A 21,319-nucleotide genomic window follows, 5' to 3' on the forward strand; every position below is an offset into this window, starting at 1 on the left:
GATCGTAGCTGTTATGAGTTATGTCCCTTCTGAGCCCCACCTATGGATCAATCAGATTCCACCTCTCGTATCACTTGCATTTATTTTAAACAAAATGGCGGAGCCAAGTAAAGATCAAGATCAAAATTGCTATAAAACGGGTCTTACATCGCAAAGTGCATCAAATCACGCGAGCACCTTGATTAAAAACATGAAACGATCTGGAAAATATCTGTTGACAACGAGTTGGCAGTGCACATGATTTGCAAATCTTGCAATCGACCAGAATCTGCTGTCACATATTTGACCTCAAATGCATATTTAACATAATTAATAGTGTGGTTTAGTATGATATTGCTACAGCATGTATAGAGAGAGTTCCATTGATTCACTGCTAACCAGCACAGAATGTTTTACCATGTGTCAAATGAGGAATGTTCCTTTATAAAAAAACCTGCATATTCAACACTGAGATATACTTACATAGCCGTCCTTGAAGTCAAATAATTATAAGGCAAATTACAGTTATCTGATACACTAACATATACCTCCCATGAAGATCTGGGTTAGATTGGTCATCAGCAAACCATGCTTGTGGTAAGAGGTGACAAACAGGATCTAGATCAGGTCGTCATGCTCGCTGACTTGGTTGATCCATGTCATTTATCCCAGTTATGTATATCAATGCTTATGTCAATCATTGGATTGTCTGGTCCAGACTTGATTATTTACAGACCACTGTGATATAGCTGGAACATTGCTCGCGCAATGTTACACAAGAAACCAAAAACTAACCAGCATTATTACTGTTAGCCATGAGATGATAGCCTACTCGAGATATGGTTGCATTAAAAAATGGAGACAATGCAATATTTATGTAGGCTGGTTTACTTCCCATACTCAACAAACCTTTAAAGTAGGTGGAACACATATTGAAGCAGGTCACTATATCGGATTGCTTACATTCATGCAGCAAGCCAAAATCAAACTCTCCCATCAACATTTCAAACAATGACATGCCCAGTAATTTGATATCCTCTGTTTAAAAACTCTTCTGTACAGCTGTCACAACTGAACAACAGGCTTGTGTTAACACAAGCTGAACAAACATAACCATACTTGGTTGACTGATCCACAGGACCTTCCCTGTGGATTATTGAGGCTATATGGCATTTATTTGCATGTTCAGTCAAAGTTTAATTTCTTTTATCAGAAAGAAGAGTTTTACCTTCACTACTAATGTCTTAATAATTGATAATAACTGCATTGTGCCTCACAGTGAGGATGTGCTCAACTGGTTCATATCCTTTGGAAGCTGTCCTGTGTCTAGTGGATAGAATTGTGCCAAGAGAGTGGGAATTCAAAGGTTTGATCCCTTGTCACGTCATACCTGAAGACGGAAATAGAGAATGGTACTTGTTGTTTCCCTGCCTTGGTCTAAGGGGATAAAACAAGGTCTGGTCTTCTTGGAGTCAATATACCGTGTCTCAGTTGGGTATCCATGTTAAACTGCTCCATAAAACTAGCATAAGTCCACACTAGTACAAGCAGCTATATAAGTGCAATAGTCTTAAATGCGCCAGTAATTCCCATTTCACCTCACCACCCAAAGTGAGAGAGATTATTGTTTTATGCCACATCAGCAAATACTAACAGCCAATAAAGCAGCTTACACCATCGTCAACCTAAACATGCTAAATACAAAGTTGAGGTAGAAAATGTATTTTCTTCTTTTGAGGACACAAGACAGCCCATTAAAAATGACATGTTTGAGCTATATTTAGGCAATCAACCTCAAATGAACCCTGACATGTTTTTATTTATTATTTTTTCTCCAGCTTCTTGCAATATTACCAAAAACATCTGTAACCAACAAGACACTAAAATTTTCAGTGAGAAAGAATACAGAATCTAAGAGGTCTGACATCCTTCAGATCAGCCAATTCAATGTTTAAGTACTATATGTCTTATCTAACATGACTTATAACCGTTCAAGGCTGTGCTCAGAATTCCAGCTATTTGTTGTTTAATGTAGCACTTAGCAATGTTCCAGGTATATGATGGAAGTCTGTAAATAATTGAGTCATCGATCCAGTGATTGACATCCTAAACATTGATCTACGCTTTTGGGATACAATGACATGCAATCAACCAAGCCACCAAGCCTGTCCACCCAATCCATTTAATCACCTCTTGAACCAATCCCAAGGATTTACCTTGGCCTATCTATTTGTGAGTGCTAGGGACTGTCAGTTTGGAGGACCTACTCCAAGCAATATTAAAACATGGAATGCAAGAATGACCACTGTAGCCAAAACAAACATAAAACAAAGTATTTTTGAAGCCTTTTTCTATTTGTATACTGCAATGTTTGAGATGGAATTTGGTCATTGAATTAAACCAATTATCGAAGTCTACCTTTGAATTTCTTATCAAGAATAGAAATATCAGTCAAATTCCACATGGATTGCTACAACTGAATAATTTTCAAACAGCCTTCCTCTATATATGTTACCTTTAGTAAAAGCCTGGTATCTCATTGTCTGAGAAGTAATCATGGTAATATCACCAAATTCACACTTCGGTGCAATGAAGACTTCCTATTACACCACAGCCAGAAGCTAATTTGTATACCACTTGACTGGATCTTTCTCTTGTTTGTAAACAATGCTCATACATTGCAAGCAGCAAAGTCCAACAGGAAGTCTTTCTGCGTGATTCACAGACTGTTTTGCACAATGATAATGATCCGTGATAGCGAGGTGCATGAAAACACATGACTTTCCACATCAAACTGACCAAACCACTATCACAGATATTAAATCTGGATGTGGAAAGCGTAGTTGACAAAGGATAAGTACGCAATGGAAGAAGTTTTCATGTTTTATGATATTTTTCTCAATGAAAGTTATCTAAATGCCTGACTTTACAGAAACAAAATGGACGCCAAACAAACTTGTAATATGTCAGATGTCCATGTGAGTGGTGACCTGCGGCAGAGGTACTACACTGACCCCAAACCAAAAGAAATGCACGTAGGAGTGTGAAACCTGTACATTCTGTAAACTAACAAATAAATACTTCCTTTATTTAATTTTTCAGTGGTGAGCAGTGCAACAATGGAATTTGTATTATTCATATGAAACTTGCATACATCACCATGGTCACTGGCGATGATGTCACTATGCACTTACTCTATGTCCACGCAAGTGAATTATTTACATATTTCCACCAACCTGCTGGTTCAGATGTTGATGAAGCATGTGAGGCTGTTCCATACAAAAGAGATGCATATTATATCGGTACATTCACCAGCTGTTTTAGTACTCACAGAAGAGAATGTGACAAACTGACTTGACAAACTGATAGTTCTTGAACTCATAACATTGAGTAATGTAAAGTAAATTTGTGAAAATTAAACATTTCAAGACACTGCATGGCCAAAATCAGAAATTTAAATTTATTTGGGTCTCATATCAAAATCAAATAAGACATTATCACTGTATCAATGCTTAAAAACACAATCTATGCCGGAAGAAATGGTGAGGATTCCGGTGAAACGTATGACCTATGCTTTTTGTAGTAGGGGACTAAATGAATCAGGTGGGCTAACTGTATCTTGATTGGTTGTGTGTCATCATATCCAAGTTGCATGGATCAATGCTCATGATGTCAATCACTGGATTGTCTGTTCCAGACGTAATTATTTACAGATCACCTTCATATAGCTGAAATTGCTGAGTATGGCTTTCAACAACAAACTAACAAACAGAAAACCTTTTTGTTTGAACTTATGCATCCCTCATCCATTCACAGCATTAAGTTTGTTCTGTTCAAGATCTACATACACCATGTACACAGCAGCAGATTGCGATGGTCATACTGGTCAGAGTTTATAGCTTCTACGGTCTGAACAGCCCTAGGCGGCTTGTGCCATAAAGCTGTTTGTTTCATGCTGGTACTGTATTAATACTGTATTTCATTGTCTGCGCCTAAACTTGTATGCTTTCAAAGTGTCAAAATGTTCATACCGAGTATGACAGTGAGTGAGTGAGTGAGTGAGTTGGGTTGGGTTTAACGCCACTTTTAACAGTATTCCAGTTATATCACGGCGTACCTAGTATGACAGACGTCTACTGAGTTCAACAAGGATGTGGTAGAATAGACAACAAGAAAATCATTTCCTTAAGTTGAGGTAGTTTGTCTTATGGTGATAGTTTAAACATTATTTTAATTTTATGAAAAATAAACATTTAAAAACTTGTACAGTGTAGTATAGGTGGGCTTTTAGCTACATGTCCAATGCCTGAGGAAAGTAACATTTATCTTCCGCCTGAACTGCTGACTGTCTACATTAAAAATACAACACTGGGGAACTAGATGCAAGTATGTCAGCCACAGTTCTGTGATCGATGCGGTCAAAGGTTTGTAAAATCAATGGCAAAGCCATATGCTATCTAGTATCATCTATTATGTGTGTGTAGATATGTATATATGTATATATGCATATATGTATATATAAGCATGACAAGGGACACAATTCAAAACATTCTGCTGAGATATATTCTAGCAGATTGTTCATTATTGCCTTGATTGAAAATGTAGTCGCCTGACAACAACGGCTGTCTGTGCCAAAAACATTTACAGCTTCTAGCAAGACTAGCCTGAACTTGCCACTTGATGTGGTCTCCAGTAGATCTTAATGTTAATTTATGGATTTTTTATCAGCTAAACCTATGAGACCTATGAACTCTGACTAGACCAGTGCTTTGGACTAGTGGCAACTGTCAAAGTCTACAGTGGTACCTGACAATTATGACGCGTATGTCATATTATTTACATGACAATGTGACACTGGCAGAATTTTTTTTATTCGAGTAAATAGTGGTCAACCAGAAAACACCTTCTCTACATGTACATGAAATAGTTGGGTTGGGAATAACATCACACTGAACAGGAATTCTGTTATATCCAACATGTCAGCTTATGTGGGAATAACATCACACTGAACAGGAATTCTGTTATATCCAACATGTCAGCTTATGTGGGAATAACATCACACGGAACAGGAATTCTGTTATATCCAACATGTCAGCTTATGTGGGAATAACATCACACTGAACAGGAATTCTGTTATATCCAACATGTCAGCTTATGTGGGAATAACATCACACGGAACAGGAATTCTGTTATATCCAACATGTGGGAATAACCCTCCAGTGATGCAGGTCATAGACATTTATGCACAAATCATGTATCATAATTGGGGTGAATAAGGGATTCACTTCAATGGTTTGCAGCTGCTGTCACAAGCTCCTTCCCAGTGCGTGACACCTTTGTTACACTCTCGGTAACATCGCTGCCACCAGTGTGGGCGTGGCCATTACAAGAATCTGGAAATTTGGCCTCTATCCCCAAACGTAGTAACGTTCATACTTTTGTTTATGTCTTTGGGAATGCCATCATAGTTCATTTTGAAAAGGTTAACGATGGACCATGTTTTCCAGATGAAATTACTTTGTTGTTTGTATAATCAGATTGGTTTGAGATTGCAGACTAATGGAAAATCAACCAACTTCTCCCTTACATTCATACCATATCAATGACATGATAGATTTAGTGAAATAGAAATTCAAATTGACATACAAAGAAAGTATTTTATCAGGGGTAAGTGTATTTGGCGTCATGACAGTCGTCACTTGTTTGTAAACATAACGGTCATTTGCGAGTTCAACTCCAAGCATGGTTGTCCCGAAACAGTATGGTACATTGCATATGCTTTCAAACACTGGTTCATGACTCAATGATTATCTATAGGCTGCCATCATATAGCTAGAATATTGCTGACATTCACGGACATACACAAAAAAGGGAAAAGGAAGATTAATTATACTTAATTGTCAAAAGTATCTAATGCAGCTTAAGATGTTCATTACTCAGACTAGTCTAAAGGACTAGTAGAAATCTTATTTTACTAATTCTTAAGAGTTTGTAGCTAGTCCTGCTTGAACAAGAAAATTTGTTATACTATGTTTACATGTTCAGTTTTTCAGTGCATTCCGGATAGAATAGGTCTTCAGCAACCCATGCTTGCTGTAAAAGGTGACTATGCTTGTCGTAAAAGGCAACTAACGGTCTCGGGTGGTCAGGCTCGCTGACTTGGTTGATGCATGTCATCGATCCCAATTGCGTGGATCGATGCTCATGATATCAATCACTGGATTGTCTGGTCCAAACTCGATTATTTACAGACCGCCGTCATATAGCTGGAATATTGCTGAGTGCGGCGTTAAACAACAAACCAACCAACCAATTGTAGCATATTGAAGCATTGAGAACTGGTTCAGATTACAGCCCTTTGCTGATTGTATAGTAGATTGCTGCTACATGTACTAGTACTAGTCTGTGAGGACTACAAGAACTGGAATTTTACTTGTCCTAAGCACAAATCATTAGTATCGGGCTGGAAGACAAGCATTAATTTCGAAGGCTGCTCATGTATATTCATTATCACCATGCACATCCCATTTTCATAAACTCATGAGGATTTAATACACACACAGAAGACATGGGTGTCTTTATCTACTTATTCTGGTGCATGTCTGCAGTATAACCCAGAAAGTCGGACCGTGCCAGGACACTACACATACACATTTACTGACCTACTCCCTGGACAATAACAAGTCACAACATCCTGTGTGTAGGGGGACTATTAGGTTCCTCTCCATTCTACAAACACAAAAGAAGCACTGACTTCTGAAGTAATAAGTAATGTTGTTGAATGCCGCACTCAGCAATATTCCAACAATATGACAGCAGCCTGTAAATAATCGAGTCTGGACCTGACAATCCAGTGATTGATAGCATGAGCATACATCCACACAATTATGTGAGTGAGGGAGTGAGTGAGTGAGTTGGGTGTAACGCCGCTTTTAATAGTATTCCAGTTATATCATGGTGTGTCAGCTTAATGTGGGAGGAAAGCCCGAAGTGATGCAGGTCTCAGACGTTTTCCACTTTGGTGCAACCCACGAGCACGGGTATGGTGTTGACAAACCTAGAAACATAATCAGGGCGAACCGGGATTCGAACCCACAATCATAGGTTTCTGGCATGCCCAAGGGACGCAACTCTGCACAACGAATCGCGGCGCCTTGGACGACTGGGCCACCCGTGCCCCCCCACACAATTAAGATATGATGACATGCTGCAACAAAGTCAGCGAGCATGACCACCCGGTTCATTTAGTCGCCTCTTCCAAAAAGCATAGGTTATTGAAGATCAATTCTAACCCAGATTTTCACGGGTAATGATTGTATGTAGCATCCCCCGATTCTTACCATCTTACATCAGGCACTTAGTGACTTACATTGGTACAGTAAACTATGTTTATAACAAACACGGTTATAACGGACAGACGGATATAACGTACTGTTTTTCTTGTCCCAGGCATATGCTGTATACATCCTGTATATATGCTCATAATGAACTAAAATAAGGGGTCCCTTTGAGTTGGTTACAACCGTAGTTTACTGTATATATATTTGCACGTGCTTAGTACCGTCCGTAATATATTTTGAGGGTTTTAGGCATTAAATTGGGGGTCCGAGGGGACCGCAGTTCCAACAGCAAGTATGACGGATGCATTGTGTTTTTTACAGATGGGGATTTCCTTGATTGAAATGAAACTATAAATGAAGAAAATCTGACATGAGCTGACCGAACATTGATTGTATTTATCAGAACAGAAATATCAAATATGTCCAAGGTACATGTTTCACTTTAATTTGATTCACTCACTCCAAGTTCAACATCCATACTCCTTTGATCATGTTGATTGGATTTGTACCATATGTTTATCATCATACAGTCATCATTGCTCATATGATAGCTTTGACCATTACAGTTAATCTGACTGGTTCATTTTCTGGGACACACACTGATTGACATCTGAACTGGCCGAAAGATATCTTTTTTCAATTTTGACATGTTTGAGAATATTAGAGAATAATCATGATAATGTTCTTGTAGTTTATTCTGAGCCAGGAAATCACTAGCCGTTCTGAATGTGCTTGCACAATTAGAGAGAAAGTCTATTTAAATCACAACATGGTTAAAGACAGAGAAATCACTCGAATCTGTAGATTCCAGAGGCAGAATCAACTCACCCTTTGGTGCTCATTGAATCTAGTTCAATCAACAGATTTAAGTGACTTCACCGTTACCTTAATACACAGAAAAAGACCTAGAATGAAAAGATCAGACCAGTAGATGACAAAGTTTTTGGCCCAGACTGACTTTCCATCAGAGAGCGGTTTCATACAAATGTTCAGTGAGTGAATCAATGCTTCTTATCATTAGTCGACAATAATGAAATGAAAACCAGTAATGACACCCTCTCCTGCACTACCAGTAGCACACACCACTAACTAGAGCATGGTAAGGAGTGCAAGTCTTGGCTCCAGGGATATGGTGTGTGATGTATTCACAACCTACTTCATGTTACGAACAAATGTAACATCTGCTGCACCACAAATTCTCAATAGCTGAATTAACAGCCCTGTTTGTACTGCAATACACATGATGTATGTAGCACATTTGTTACATGTGCCCCCCATACATTTTCAAAGCATGAGCGATTCTACATATCACAACTGCTGCACTGCCTATTCTTTTAAAACTTTAACAAGACATGAATGACAAAGTTTCAGTTAAACAAATGAACCAGCTGGTGTTGAGTAGCACTGAATATTTCCCATTGTTATTAGAACTGATATATGGGCAGGATGAAAAATACAAAATAATAATTTCAACACCATGATTATGATCAAGGGCGCATTAATGTCAGCTGTTAAAAACCTCAAATGTATAATCAGATGTGTGGAAAATGAATGCCAGACAGAGAAACAAAATCAGCTTCTGTTGTCTGAGGGCAACCTTTACATTTAGCAGACCTATATGGCTTTAGTCAATTCTGATAACAAGGCTACACATATCTTTGAAATAGTGTAAACATTGCGACTTTGATCAGTCCAAATGACAACAGTGTATTATTTACTTCCTGTTCTGATTTTGATCTTGCGTTTGGATACACTCTGTTTGGTTGATCAGAGCACCATGTAGCCAATTGCTTCACTTATAGTAAGAAGTCATGCCTAAGTATAGGTTTTCATTACAATTTCAACCTAGCAATTGGTGAATTCATTATTTGTGCGAAAAAAAACCACTTAGATACAAAAACTGATTCAGCAAAATCAAAACAAACATTGCAGGCAGTAAAAGACATATTCTGAGACAAAAGCGCCATTTTTGGTCAGTAATCTAGAAAAATAGGACTATTTTTGTCTCCAGACAAATGAGTCCATGGACAAGTTCATAATTTTAATATTTCCAGACCCCTGATAAGTTATTTCCATAATACATTTCCTTGTGACATGTATATACATCAGGACAAACTACAGCAACGTGACAACACTAATAAAGTTTCACCTTTTGTTTAGCAAGTGTAACAAGGCTGATGTAAAAATGAATATAAATCAAAAGTGTTGACCAACATTGACCATGCATTGAAATACTTACGCGAGTGCTCTCTTTCCCCTTGTTGGGGCCAGATATATTGTTTTTCCTGTCTTTCATAACTCCGAGTGGTCTAACTGCTATTTGCTGTATAGGCATACTGTAGTACTTGCTATGGTATACATTTGTTCTAGCTTGGTGGTCCAGATACTAACATGTGGGTCCTTCTAGTTGACTAGAAGTCTTTCCTTGACCGTAATACAGAAATGACGCCCTACATACTGATGATCACAGCTGGATCTGCAATAGTCTGAAAAGAAGAAGGAAATGAATTAAGCATATTAATCTTGTTATCAACATGATAAAACCAAATTACAACTTTCACTGGAATATTTTTGCCAATACATTATTCAGATATCACGGGTGATCTTAAAGGTTTGCTGCTACAGTATTTAAATTAGAGACCCTCTAAATATTAAACTTTTAACAACAGTGCCATAACAAGGAATATCATATGCTTAATTTAAAACATTGCTATACCTTGTACAACGTTGGAAGTTGTATATGTTGTCTATAACAAAAAAACACACCCACCAGTCTGATACTTTTACTGCAGTGTACTGTTAGGACTGAGAACGTTTGTTCAACAATAACTTTTGTTTGTTAACAGCATGATACAAATTAAAGACAGGACACAATGGCTGCATTTTCAGACATTTGTAAGAAACTGTTGTATTACCTGAATTAAGGTTACATCAAATTATTCTGTGTTACTGAACATGATGAAAGTACAATTGTCAGTGCACCTATTTTATTACATAATCTCTAACGACGATGTGTCTATACTGTCTTTAAAGTTTTACTTTAGCTATTATGAACAATCATCACTATGCCACATATAAATTAATAATCTTCTAAAATGTCTACTTATAATTCTTGGTATCATATCCCAAACAACCAACCTATGGTAGCAACTGATAATGCAGGTTTCCTTCAACAGAACTTGTTATGTCAGACACTTAACAACCTTATCATACCCAAGATTTTATACTGTAGGCTTAGCATGATAACAATTGATATATTGAACTGGTTTACTAAAAATTGAACTAGATCTACAATCACAATTGTTATAGCCATGATTTCATAATATAGATTGAGCATAAGAATATTTGTCATATTGAAATTCGTTTACTAAAATACAGCAATTTGCAAATTATTCATACATACACCGCCAATGTACACATCATACATAAACATGTAAATACACATATTGTGAAGTCAATAGCTGTGGGGTTTGTGGCAAATATATTTGTTAACAATCACTTTCGTTTGTACATGAGCTGGATATCAATGTTATTAGATTCAACACCATTGAATAACAGGATACGTTATCAATATCACGGTGTTCATCGATATTTTTCTTTGCAGCACGAAGAAACTACTCTAACAGGTGACGTCAAAAACGAATGATCTAAAGTCGCGGAAATACAGAATCAACATTGAAGCTGTTGAATGACATTGTAGCCTACAGCCTCGGTCTTCCTTGACAGTTTGTGCGAGAGATTTGTTTATATACCAATCCGCTACATTTAGTAGTACCATAAATCCCCCAAAGACACACAAAGCAGTGAAGTAACTTTGAACAAAGCTTCTCACATTCCTATCGTAGATGCACAGAAAATATTCACCTGTGTTGTACTTGCCACTTATTTTGTCACATCTGATCTCAGGTGCGAATGGCCTCCATATGTAAAGATGACGTCACAACAAGTGCCCTCTGGTGCTGCTGATATTTTCAAGTAGGTATGTATCGGGGGAGATCAAGCTTATCGCACGGATCAATAACTCAATTCATTTCTCGTCAAATAAGTCCACTTTAATTTCTGCAATTCAGATAAAGATAATATATTCGAAAAAGATCACTAACCTCATAAGCTGTCAGTCGTTGATTACATTTAGTGTTTAGTTAAAGGGGAACAACTCTGTGTTGTCTCTATCAAGTAGATATATTTGTTTGGTGGTAGAGTATACGTCCAAACCAAATAATCGAACTTAACTAATTTGTTTCTACAATCCTTTTCAGGTCGGGCTGTTGCCAAAACGTTTATGATATTTCAAATTGATTTTCTTTATTGACCTATAGTGTAATATTAGAATGATGGCAGGAATCATACCGATGTCCAGTTCTATTTTACTGTTACTCAAGAACAAATCAATGTTTAATTCAAGACAAGCAATATAGATTATATGAGTATATAGGACATTTAAACGATGGTTAATTTGTCTTTGCCTTGTATTAGGTACATGAATTGTAAGTTATTTAAACACCACTTGACCCTTGTTTCTATCATAGACTTGGATGACAGAAGAAAATTGACGAAAAACATTTGTCGTCAGCGGAATTTTAGCATTCTGCCACTGCGGCAAGGAAGACACTCTGTGGACTTAAACAGCCGTTATCAATGGGGATATAGATATTGTCACCGAGAGTCTTTTAATATGAAGTAAGAGCTTGAATGAGTATGGTTTTCACCGCCTTTATCAATATTCCAGCAATATCACGGCGGGGGACACCAGAAATTGGCTTCACACATTGTACCCATGTCGGGCACTGAACCCGGGTCTTCGGCGTGACGAGCCAACGCTTTAATCACTAGGCTTACCCGACCGCCTCTTATGATATGAAATATATCTACAAGATTCGATACAGTTTTAAAACTCCGAGGACAAGAGACACGAGGGCGAGATTCTATTTATAATCCATCATTCTTCCCACGGTTTCTGTTTGTTAACAGTAATAAACAGTGTCGTGGTTGTAAAAAACTACTGCTAACGAGTTTCAGTAGCAGACATTATGATTCCATTTGATTGTGACGTCATGGTAACAATGACGTCACAATGGATTGCAAATCTCAAAGGAGAGATAGTTTTGGGATCCTACATTTGTGGGGTTAATATTTTTTCTGTATGTTATTCTATTAAATGTTAGGTGTCTTGTTTCTATGCTGATCATGGTTTAATCAGTATTCGGTAGATCACTCAGCGCCACGGACTTTAACTAAAAGTCCCCCTCTTGAACCTTATTGAGAGAGACTATGCTTAAGTGTTGACGGTGTAATATACACATGGAAAAATGGCAAGCACCCCAGAATATTTTTAACGACAAATGAAACAAGTGCTGGAATGAAGTTACTGACAAAATGAGCTCGGATAAACAAATGCGAGGGGCGCCGAGGGTGTCATGTCATAAGTCACACAATGACCAAACCTGATGAAACAGATGGGCATTTCATATTTCAGGTGTGTAGTCATTCTGGTTTGATACGCCGAACGCCCGGTTTGATTCTCCACGTGGGTACAATGTATGAAGTCCATTTCTGGTGTTCCCCGTCGTGATATTACTGGAACATTGACAAAGCCCCGTAAAATCCTACTCACTCACTCAATCAATCAGTGAACACACGTCACGTCATTCTAAAACAAGTTTCACCTTCTCGTAAGAGATTTGGCCCAAGTTCGATTGGCGTGGGTCAAACAATTATAGACTTGATATGTCTCTGACCTGGAATATTTCAGAAGGTACGGGTGGCCCAGTAGTCTTAGGCATCACAATTCGCTATTATCGTGGGTTCGAATCCCAGATTCACCATCATGATGTTTCTTGGTTTGTCAGCACCATACCCGTTTCACCAAAGTGGTAAACTTCTGGCTTTTCTCCCACAGTAAGCTGACACAAGGTAAGCCGTTATATAACGGAAATACTCTTCAAAACAGCGTTAAACCACTGTCACTCTATGTAACCTTTCATATCTGACACCTTTTCATAGTATTAGTTAATATATGTAATTAAATTGTAATGTCTTGAATGTTTAACTGACATATAGCTTCATAGATCTAAACACCACAGGTCCCCATTCAGTAACCTCTGCTTCTGGTAAGAGGCAACTGAATCGATTCGGTGGTCAGGCTCATTGACTTGGTGGATTGCATGCATCGTGCCAAACGTAACGAACAAGCCTGAAGAACAACTTGTAGAACTGTAGACACTAATGTGATTTAATAAAACAAATGCCTAAAAACATGTTCAGTGGACATGCTGGACGTCATGAAAATAAATGTTCTGCTTAAAGATAATAAATTATGCTGAAAGATGATAAATTGTTCGGCCTCTCCAAAGATATTTATGTGAGACCAAATATACCGTCTCCAACACCTCATCCCTTGAATATTAATTGGTACCGTATCCGTTTTCAGTGCAAGTCTAGATGTTGTAAATGGGGATTAAGTCAGTGTATACCTAATATTGGTATATTTACGATACGAAAACATCACTTTATCATTTTATGATATTCTTAAAATAATCGATGTTTAGACGAAATTTTGCCTAATGACTTAACGTTTAGAAACCGCTTATTAATACAATGTTTGAGTGAACCACCACTTTAATGATATAGTGCCACGTGATTTGCAGCCATGTTGGTCTATATAATCACACACACATCCGAAAACACCTAGTTTTAACTTATTGAACGTTTTTCAATAGTTTAGTTGGAAATCAGGCATTGAACCGATGAATGGAAATTGAAAGTAGTTCCTGCTTGGTGACCTTATTTGCATATTTATCGGATCGTGACACAAGTTTATCGGCATGGTTTATCGCATCGATATCATGCACCAACCATTATATGACGATGAGTGATAATTGTGAATTTGGAGCATAGTCATAGTCTATTCGTCACATTAGAGTGACCCTTCACTGCTAGATTGGTATACAACATAAAATGTTAGCAGACATTTCCCTATTTTGACTTTTACCATCTGTACGGACCGTGTTTATTTTTCAGGCGAACGCTCACTTTTCGCGAAAAACCTGGTATCATCACTATTTGATAGTGATTCACTAACACAATCTTATGATATAGTCGAAATTGTACATTCGTCTCTACTTTTAGAGGATTTGTTATGATGATGGAAATGTTTTCTTCCGTCTATATATACCCAACACAATACACGTATAAACTGTGGTCGCGATGGATTTAGTGAAACAGCATGTCATACAGTTGTAAATGGCTTCCAGTGACTTGACGTAGTTCGATCATAGCAACAGTAATATGTATGTTGATAGTTTCCATGGTGACGGTTAAACTATCACCATGGTGTCATCTCGGCAACATGGTTAGGTGTAATTCTATGTGGATACTCAATAGTTGTATAGAATATCTATTAATTAATTCACAGGTATCCATCCGTTGCCCGTGATACTCGGCATCGTGCTTCCCATTTCAATTACTACGTCCTGTTTTTTCAGACAGATGCATTTATATTACACGTCTTAATTACATCCCAGCATTATGTGTTTCTTTACAATATCCGCGAGACAGACAATAAGCAGTCCAACCTATCAGTCATTAGTTAATGCATATTTTCTCTTGAATAAATGTGAAACTTAAAATTCACTGAATTCGCATCCATTCCATTATAAAATGTCTCAAGTCTCAACAATTTGGTATGTGATGTAAAATATGGATTGTTTGGTTAAAACTGAATAACAAAGAAGATACTGGCAATCATTTGCCTGTAAAATATGATTATATATTCCAATTTGTATGCTTTTGACTACTTTTAGCGGCATGCTTTTCGAAAATGGATCAAAACGAATGGACACAGGGTATATATCCTACCAGAATGGGTATTTAATACACTGGGTTATCGAGGATGGTTTGTCAGCTGTGAAAGGCATTTATTCAATATGAAAGTTCATCTCTTTTAAACACTTACATACAGAAATAAGCTTCTGTAGTTAAGTGAATAGCGCATTTGGCCAGAGAGCGGAAGGTCGGTGGTTCGATGCCTGGCCGCATCATATCAAATATGTTAAGAGCTGCTACTTGTTGCTACCCCGCCTGGTGCTCGGCATTATTGGGATACAAGGACTGGTCGGCTCGGTGTGAGTACAGTGTGTCTGAGTGGGGTATACATGCTAAACTGGGGCATGGTATCTCAGTGGGCTAGCAACAAAACAGGCTTAAGTCCGGACTATCAGCCACTTGCACACGTATACATACGTACATGTCTCAACTATGTCAGTGAACAATCTTGAACGCAAGGTTAAACCCCATTTCACTTCACCTTTTCTTCAGCAAAATTGCTTTCTAACGGAGAGGAAACATATATGGTACCATGCTGGACGCTTTGGGGGGGGGGGGGGGGGGGGGGGGGAGAGACAACGCTAGATCTAGAACATGACCCTAGCATATCCACTGCTTGTGTTGATTCACAAATTTGTTTGGATCGGGCGGTCATGCTCAGTGATTCGTTTGATAGCGTGTCATCAGGGCCTGGTTTCCAGTCAGGGCCAGACTCGATTATTTAAGCCACGACCATTATCGAATATTGCCGACTAGAGTTTAACAAAATTCTTTCGCAAGGTAACTAATACGGAAAAAGAGAGAGAAAGACGATCAGCTTGGTGGGATACTATCATAGTATGTACGTCCGTTTTTCAAGCCTTTCATGTAAACAAGGATGTTTTAATTAATATGTCACAAAACGATCCAATCACTGGAGCCAAAAGAAAACTGCTCGCTTTCCATCTGGCATAAAGAATTTTCTGCCTAATATTATTTAGACATATTTACACATAAGCAAAAACAATAATTAGCACAACCTCAAGAACCGGCATTTATTAATTCCCGATGCAATGTACCAGCACGCGAAACGTTTACACACGTGTGAATACCTTGCATTCTTGAGTAAACTTACATGTGTAATCGAGTGCATGATGTTACACTGTGGTCATTAACACGGACCATGTGAGTTGATGCAATTAATTGCTGACAGGATATAAACATAACACGTTTATTCTGTAACTTACTATTTATCTGATTAAAAGTGTATTCATAGCTTACCATCACAACATCAAAATGTTTTAAATTAAAGAATATAAGGTTACATTTTTCACACATACAATTTGCATCGGTTTATATTATATTTCAAGAGTTTTCAATCAAATGCAGTGCATGTAGTTATTATATTTTGCACACACAAACACACATAGCAGATATAATTTCAAATGCAAACTTATTAAAATCAGATCTTGGAAATAAGATCTAATTTTAATGAGATTGTTTCAACTGTTGAAACTTGGGCGAAAAAACCCGTAACCATGATGGAAAAACAGTGTACAACTTGAACATGATGGAAGACTTGATGACTGAGAACAGTGAGTTAGTTGGGTTTACCAGCCCTCAAAATATTTTCTAAATTTTATTTCACAAAGGTGGGATTTGAATAAAACGGACATCAAAACATGGACACACAATGGAAAATGGAATAATTCGAAAAGTTTACCAAAAGCCATCACTAGACACAAAGGTGTCACAACGCTTTACTACTAGTGGATGGTCTACATAAATAGGTTTAGGACAGGCCTTATAATTCTTTAATCTCTCCCCATAAGCAAACATGCCATGATGAGCTTAAGTTCTTCTCTACACACCAAACTGTAACCTGAGCACTGGTTGCAACATCAGTGAATGAGGACTTCTAAATCAGGGAAAGCCCTCAAAAAATCAATAATAATAATAATAATAATGTACAACTGTTTACTGAGAACGTTTTTGACAAGAGCAAAGTAAACGTTTAATAAACTCATAAACATAAAAAGGCAATAGTTGGGCAGGGCGACTCCTAACATATAATATAAGTTGAAAACATGACAAAAAATCATATTTTCAGAAAATACATATATCAAAATCAAACTTTGCAGCGCACCTCTCCTTCTGATATGGAAACTGTTCCCTAAATTTGAAAAGAATCCACGCAGTAGTTTTCAAGTCATAGGCCGCACAAATGTTTAAGAACAAAAATTCTAAGTACAAAAATGAAAAATAGCTGTATTTTTTTCAGATAATCCAAATATTAAAAATATATTTTTTTCAGAAAACACACATATCAAAATCAAACTTCGCAGTGCACCTCTCCTATTGGTATAGAAAGTGTTCAGCAAGTTTGAAAAGAATCTGTGAAGTATTTTCAAGTCATAAGTCTCACAAATGTTAAGGTAAAAAAGAATGAGGTTCAAGACATGAAAAACATCATATTCTTTCAGAAAATATACACATATCAAAATCAAAATTTTCACTGCACCTCTTCTATTAGTATGGAAACTAGAAACTGCCTAGCTTTGAAAAGAATCCAGCAGTAGTTTTCAAATTATAGTCCGCACAATCTTTTAAAAAAACATGTTTATTTTTTTCAGAAAACCAAACATGGAATTCAAACTTCGCACTGCACTTCTGCTATTGGTATTGAAAGTGTTCACCAAGTTTGAAAAGAATCGACGCAGTAGTTTTCAAGTTACAGGTCGCACAAAAAAAAATTGCTCCGAAGGAAAGACTGACGGACGGAATTCCTTGTTATAATTATGTACCCAGCCCTTTTTGGTCGGGGATATAATAAAGAACACATCCATAACATCAACAGATATGTACTAAGAAGCCAGCAGAGTTTGGGCATCTTTTCATAACAGAAAGTGGACAGATTTCTCTAGGCGTCAGTAACGTTTAGGGATAAAACGTGTTACATGCACCATGTTTGAAACCTAACACAGTATCAAGTGTATCACAGAAACAGCTGTATCAAAATCATTATTGTTAATACCTAATGAGAAGTTATCAGGTTTCATCAACCACATCCACATGTACAATTTTGTCAGCTTAGAACAGCGAACGTTGGGCTATAATGTATGTTATACTTCACGTTTTCAAACGTGTTCATTGTACATTAAAAGGCATTTATAGTAAGGTAGAACAATGGAATGTATACATCAGCTTAAATATGGATTACGAAATATTAAAACGACATTATTCATCTCAAAAATAAATGTTTCTACGTTCTACATGACTGTATGTATTAAATTCCAAGTTGTAGTCGGAAGAATATTTTTGTCGACAATACTTGGCATTTAATGCCGCACACGGCAATATTCCAGATATGAGACGGCGAAATACTGTAATGCCTTTCAATGTCTTTATGCCTTTTGCCGCATAACCTTTTCGTAATAATCGAAAAATTTCTTGGAGTCTTTCTCTTTAGCTAAAACCATGTTTCGGGCAGCGCGGGCTCTGTCGTAGTCGGCCCAGTATTGACTGATCCAGTCGGATTTATGCCATCTGAAACAATAGCACACAATGCATAAGATACCTGATGATATCCTAAGGTAACAATGGTGTCACGGATACAACCCTCAGTCCAGGATCCTCCATTATACAGTGTACCATATCTCCAACATATGGTTAATACATTTAGCATTAAATGTAAGTATGATATCCTACACTGCATAATCGACGGTTTCAACCCTGTGGACCTTTACCCAGGGATACAAACTGGCACTACACCGAATCAATTCGCCTAATGTTAAAGGTATCCTTGGGGTTAGAAGAATATACACTGTACTTTCTCACGTGTTTTTAGAGGAATAAAGTATCGAAAGACGGCATGTATTCGTCCGCTGACTCTTTCCATGCTGATGTCTTAGCAGCCGATTATTTTCTGGCTTTGTAGGCCAGAGGCAGGATTTCTACATGGATTGTACATTCTCCTAACTTTATGCAAAGAGAAAATTTGAAGAAGGATCTTGTTTCTAATGTAAACAAATCGCTGCCATATTGTAAGTGACGAATCTCTGACTGGGGATCACGGCGGCCTGGAGCAATCCAGTCTTATCGAATCCTTGACCCAAATTCAGACAGGTAATATTATAATGGCATCCGATCCCTATTTCACTCGCACCCTCTTTAAAGGTATGTATGCCAATAATCCACTGACAATTTTCGAAAGTTTTAAAAACATAAAATAATATGTGTGTCGTACACCCAACTTGACAAGGGTTAATTTCTGGAGCACGGTTTAAGTTCGTTTCCTGTAAGCCACATAAATCCTTTTTGCAAACTTGGCGACCTAGGAGGAATAATCTTAACTGAAATAATACATTGTCAATATTTGTGGCCCATATGAAAGTATAGGTTACTGGATTTACTTTATGCATACGTGGCATTAAAAGCTTCTGTCACTTCACTTGAAGAATATTTCTTATCAGCACATATTCTTTATACAAGCGTACTTAATATTGCCTTACATGTCAGTTTTGGGAATGTCCCCAGGATGTCCGAAGGAGGGATAAGGCTGCGGACAGCCTAAATGGGAATAGTTTGCAATTCTTGGAGATGGTAACGGAATGTCCGGCTCTTCTTCCCGATCTTTCTCAAAATATAAGCGCTCATGAACTCTCTTACATACTAGGCATTCAAATCCACGGAAATAATCAAAACCGCCATTTACATTAAGATGCCACGGCCTTTCTTTCAGATGTTTCAAAAGGAATTCATTAGTAATTCCTGTTTTCTTGAACGCTAGATATTTTTCATATTCCCTATCGTCGGCATCGATAGCCTTAATGAATGCAGCTAGTTCCTCAGGCGTTGAAAAATCGTCAACCATAATCACACTGTGATTGTTTGGCATCCACTCTTTAGCTGATGGTGACCCTTTGTAAATGGGAACAGACCCAACATACAGCGGTCGCATCAGTTTCTCTGTCATGTAATCTTTACAATTGGCATTTTCAAACGACAGATGAAATTTATACTGAGATATAAAATTGAGGAATTCATCCTTTTCATAATTTTCTGCTGGGTCCCTCAGGTGTTCTGGCAAGTCCTTATTATGGAGACACTCCCCATACGAGTCGACATCAATATATTTCATCAGTTCTTTCACATAGCGGTCACGGTCCGAAGGGACATCACAGTGTGTTTGGACGTACAGAACGGACGCCAATTTCATACTTTTCTTCGCCTCTTTCTTCTTAACAACATTGACAGGCTGCCTCTCCGTAAGATAGTTTACATGGTATATGTTCTGACTCGTCAGTGGAAAATCTGACTCCGACCTAAACGTTGCAGTGTGGTTGAACAGCTCAATGAAAGGAGTATGAGATAAAATGTAGTTATTCAGTGGTGACTCTTCGTGAAATAGAGCCCATTCATGATACGGGCGTCTTGGCAGTGGTAATTTCTCGGGTTCAATGTCAGTGCCATAAAACATAAACACTCTTGTCTGTTTCGACTTGGCATACTTCTTGTGCTTTGTAGAATAACAAGAAACATCTCCACATTGAATAACAAACTTGTCGGACTTTCCTCCAAAATGTGGAAAGATCATATCCGTCCACCACAAAATAATAGGGAGATCGTGAGTTGTTCCGGGTTCATTGAAGACTCCATACCCTTGACTGGTGTCGCTCCCGTACCCGATGTCGTTAAAAGGAGAATGTGGTTCGTACTCCGTACCGTCACTACTGGTATATCCGTCTTTGCCTGCAATGTTTGTTTCCAGGAAAAGACACCACAGCAAGAACACAAAACAAACTTTCATATTTCGAGGATTAAATCTGGACAAATAGCCTACGGTCTTCAAACCAAGTGAGGCCTAGGTCTACAGTCACAGATTTATGGTGTAACAACATATACAATTAAACAAAGTTGACGTGTGACAGGTGTACTATTGATGAAGTGATAAATATAGACGCAGACATTGACAACTGACAACACACTGATAGCCGTCAAACACGTACGCGTTGTACGTGTGACGGCGTCTGCTACACGAGGTATACAGAAACGGAATACTACTTGTCTTACAACTAATGTTATTGTGCTACATCTCCGTGGCGACCCTTAAATGAAAACTGGTTTATCTTACGTGTGCTTTAAAATGAATATATGAGCACTTCGCTTATCTTTTAATTTCGTATTTGTAGTATTAA

At 37.8% G+C, this 21,319-nt stretch overlaps 2 protein-coding genes across 3 annotated transcripts in view; both read right to left on the reverse strand.

Moving 5' to 3' along the window:
- Nucleotides 1-11,467, reverse strand: part of LOC124134277 (E3 ubiquitin-protein ligase MARCHF1-like) — a 33,554-nt gene extending 22,087 nt beyond the window's left edge. Inside the window, exons 1-2 of one of the 2 annotated variants that reach the window (XM_046499008.2) lie at nucleotides 11,423-11,467; nucleotides 9,559-9,805 (exon numbers count right to left, since the gene is read on the reverse strand). In XM_046499008.2, the coding sequence (XP_046354964.1) occupies nucleotides 9,559-9,654 (96 nt within the window). In that variant the 5' untranslated portion in view covers nucleotides 9,655-9,805; nucleotides 11,423-11,467. Of the gene's footprint in view, nucleotides 1-9,558; nucleotides 9,806-11,183; nucleotides 11,403-11,422 lie in introns of those variants that run through there. The other variant, XM_046499007.2, reaches the window with a different exon arrangement.
- Nucleotides 11,468-16,152: 4,685 nt separating this feature from the next.
- On the reverse strand, nucleotides 16,153-21,172 carry LOC124134276 (alpha-(1,3)-fucosyltransferase 11-like). Its single transcript, XM_046499005.2, has 2 exons — nucleotides 19,634-21,172; nucleotides 16,153-18,668 (listed from the first exon to the last, which is right to left on the reverse strand). The coding sequence occupies exons 1-2, from the start codon at nucleotides 20,929-20,931 to the stop codon at nucleotides 18,527-18,529; spliced, it is 1,440 nt and encodes a 479-aa protein (XP_046354961.1). The 5' UTR covers nucleotides 20,932-21,172; the 3' UTR covers nucleotides 16,153-18,526.
- Between the last annotated feature and the right edge of the window lie 147 nt (nucleotides 21,173-21,319).

Source organism: Haliotis rufescens, unplaced genomic scaffold, assembly GCF_023055435.1.
Source record: "Haliotis rufescens isolate VD_foot unplaced genomic scaffold, xgHalRufe1.0.p SCAF_11, whole genome shotgun sequence".
NCBI lineage: Eukaryota > Metazoa > Mollusca > Gastropoda > Lepetellida > Haliotidae > Haliotis > Haliotis rufescens.

Coding starts and splice junctions, on each gene's coding strand:
- LOC124134276 (XM_046499005.2), bottom strand. CDS start 20,931: ATGAAAGTTTGTTTTGTGTTCTTGCTGTGGTGTCTTTTCCTGGAAACA. Junction 18,669..19,633: donor GACATTCCCAAAACTGACAT/GTAAGGCAATAT, acceptor CTATTGTTTCAG/ATGGCATAAATCCGACTGGA.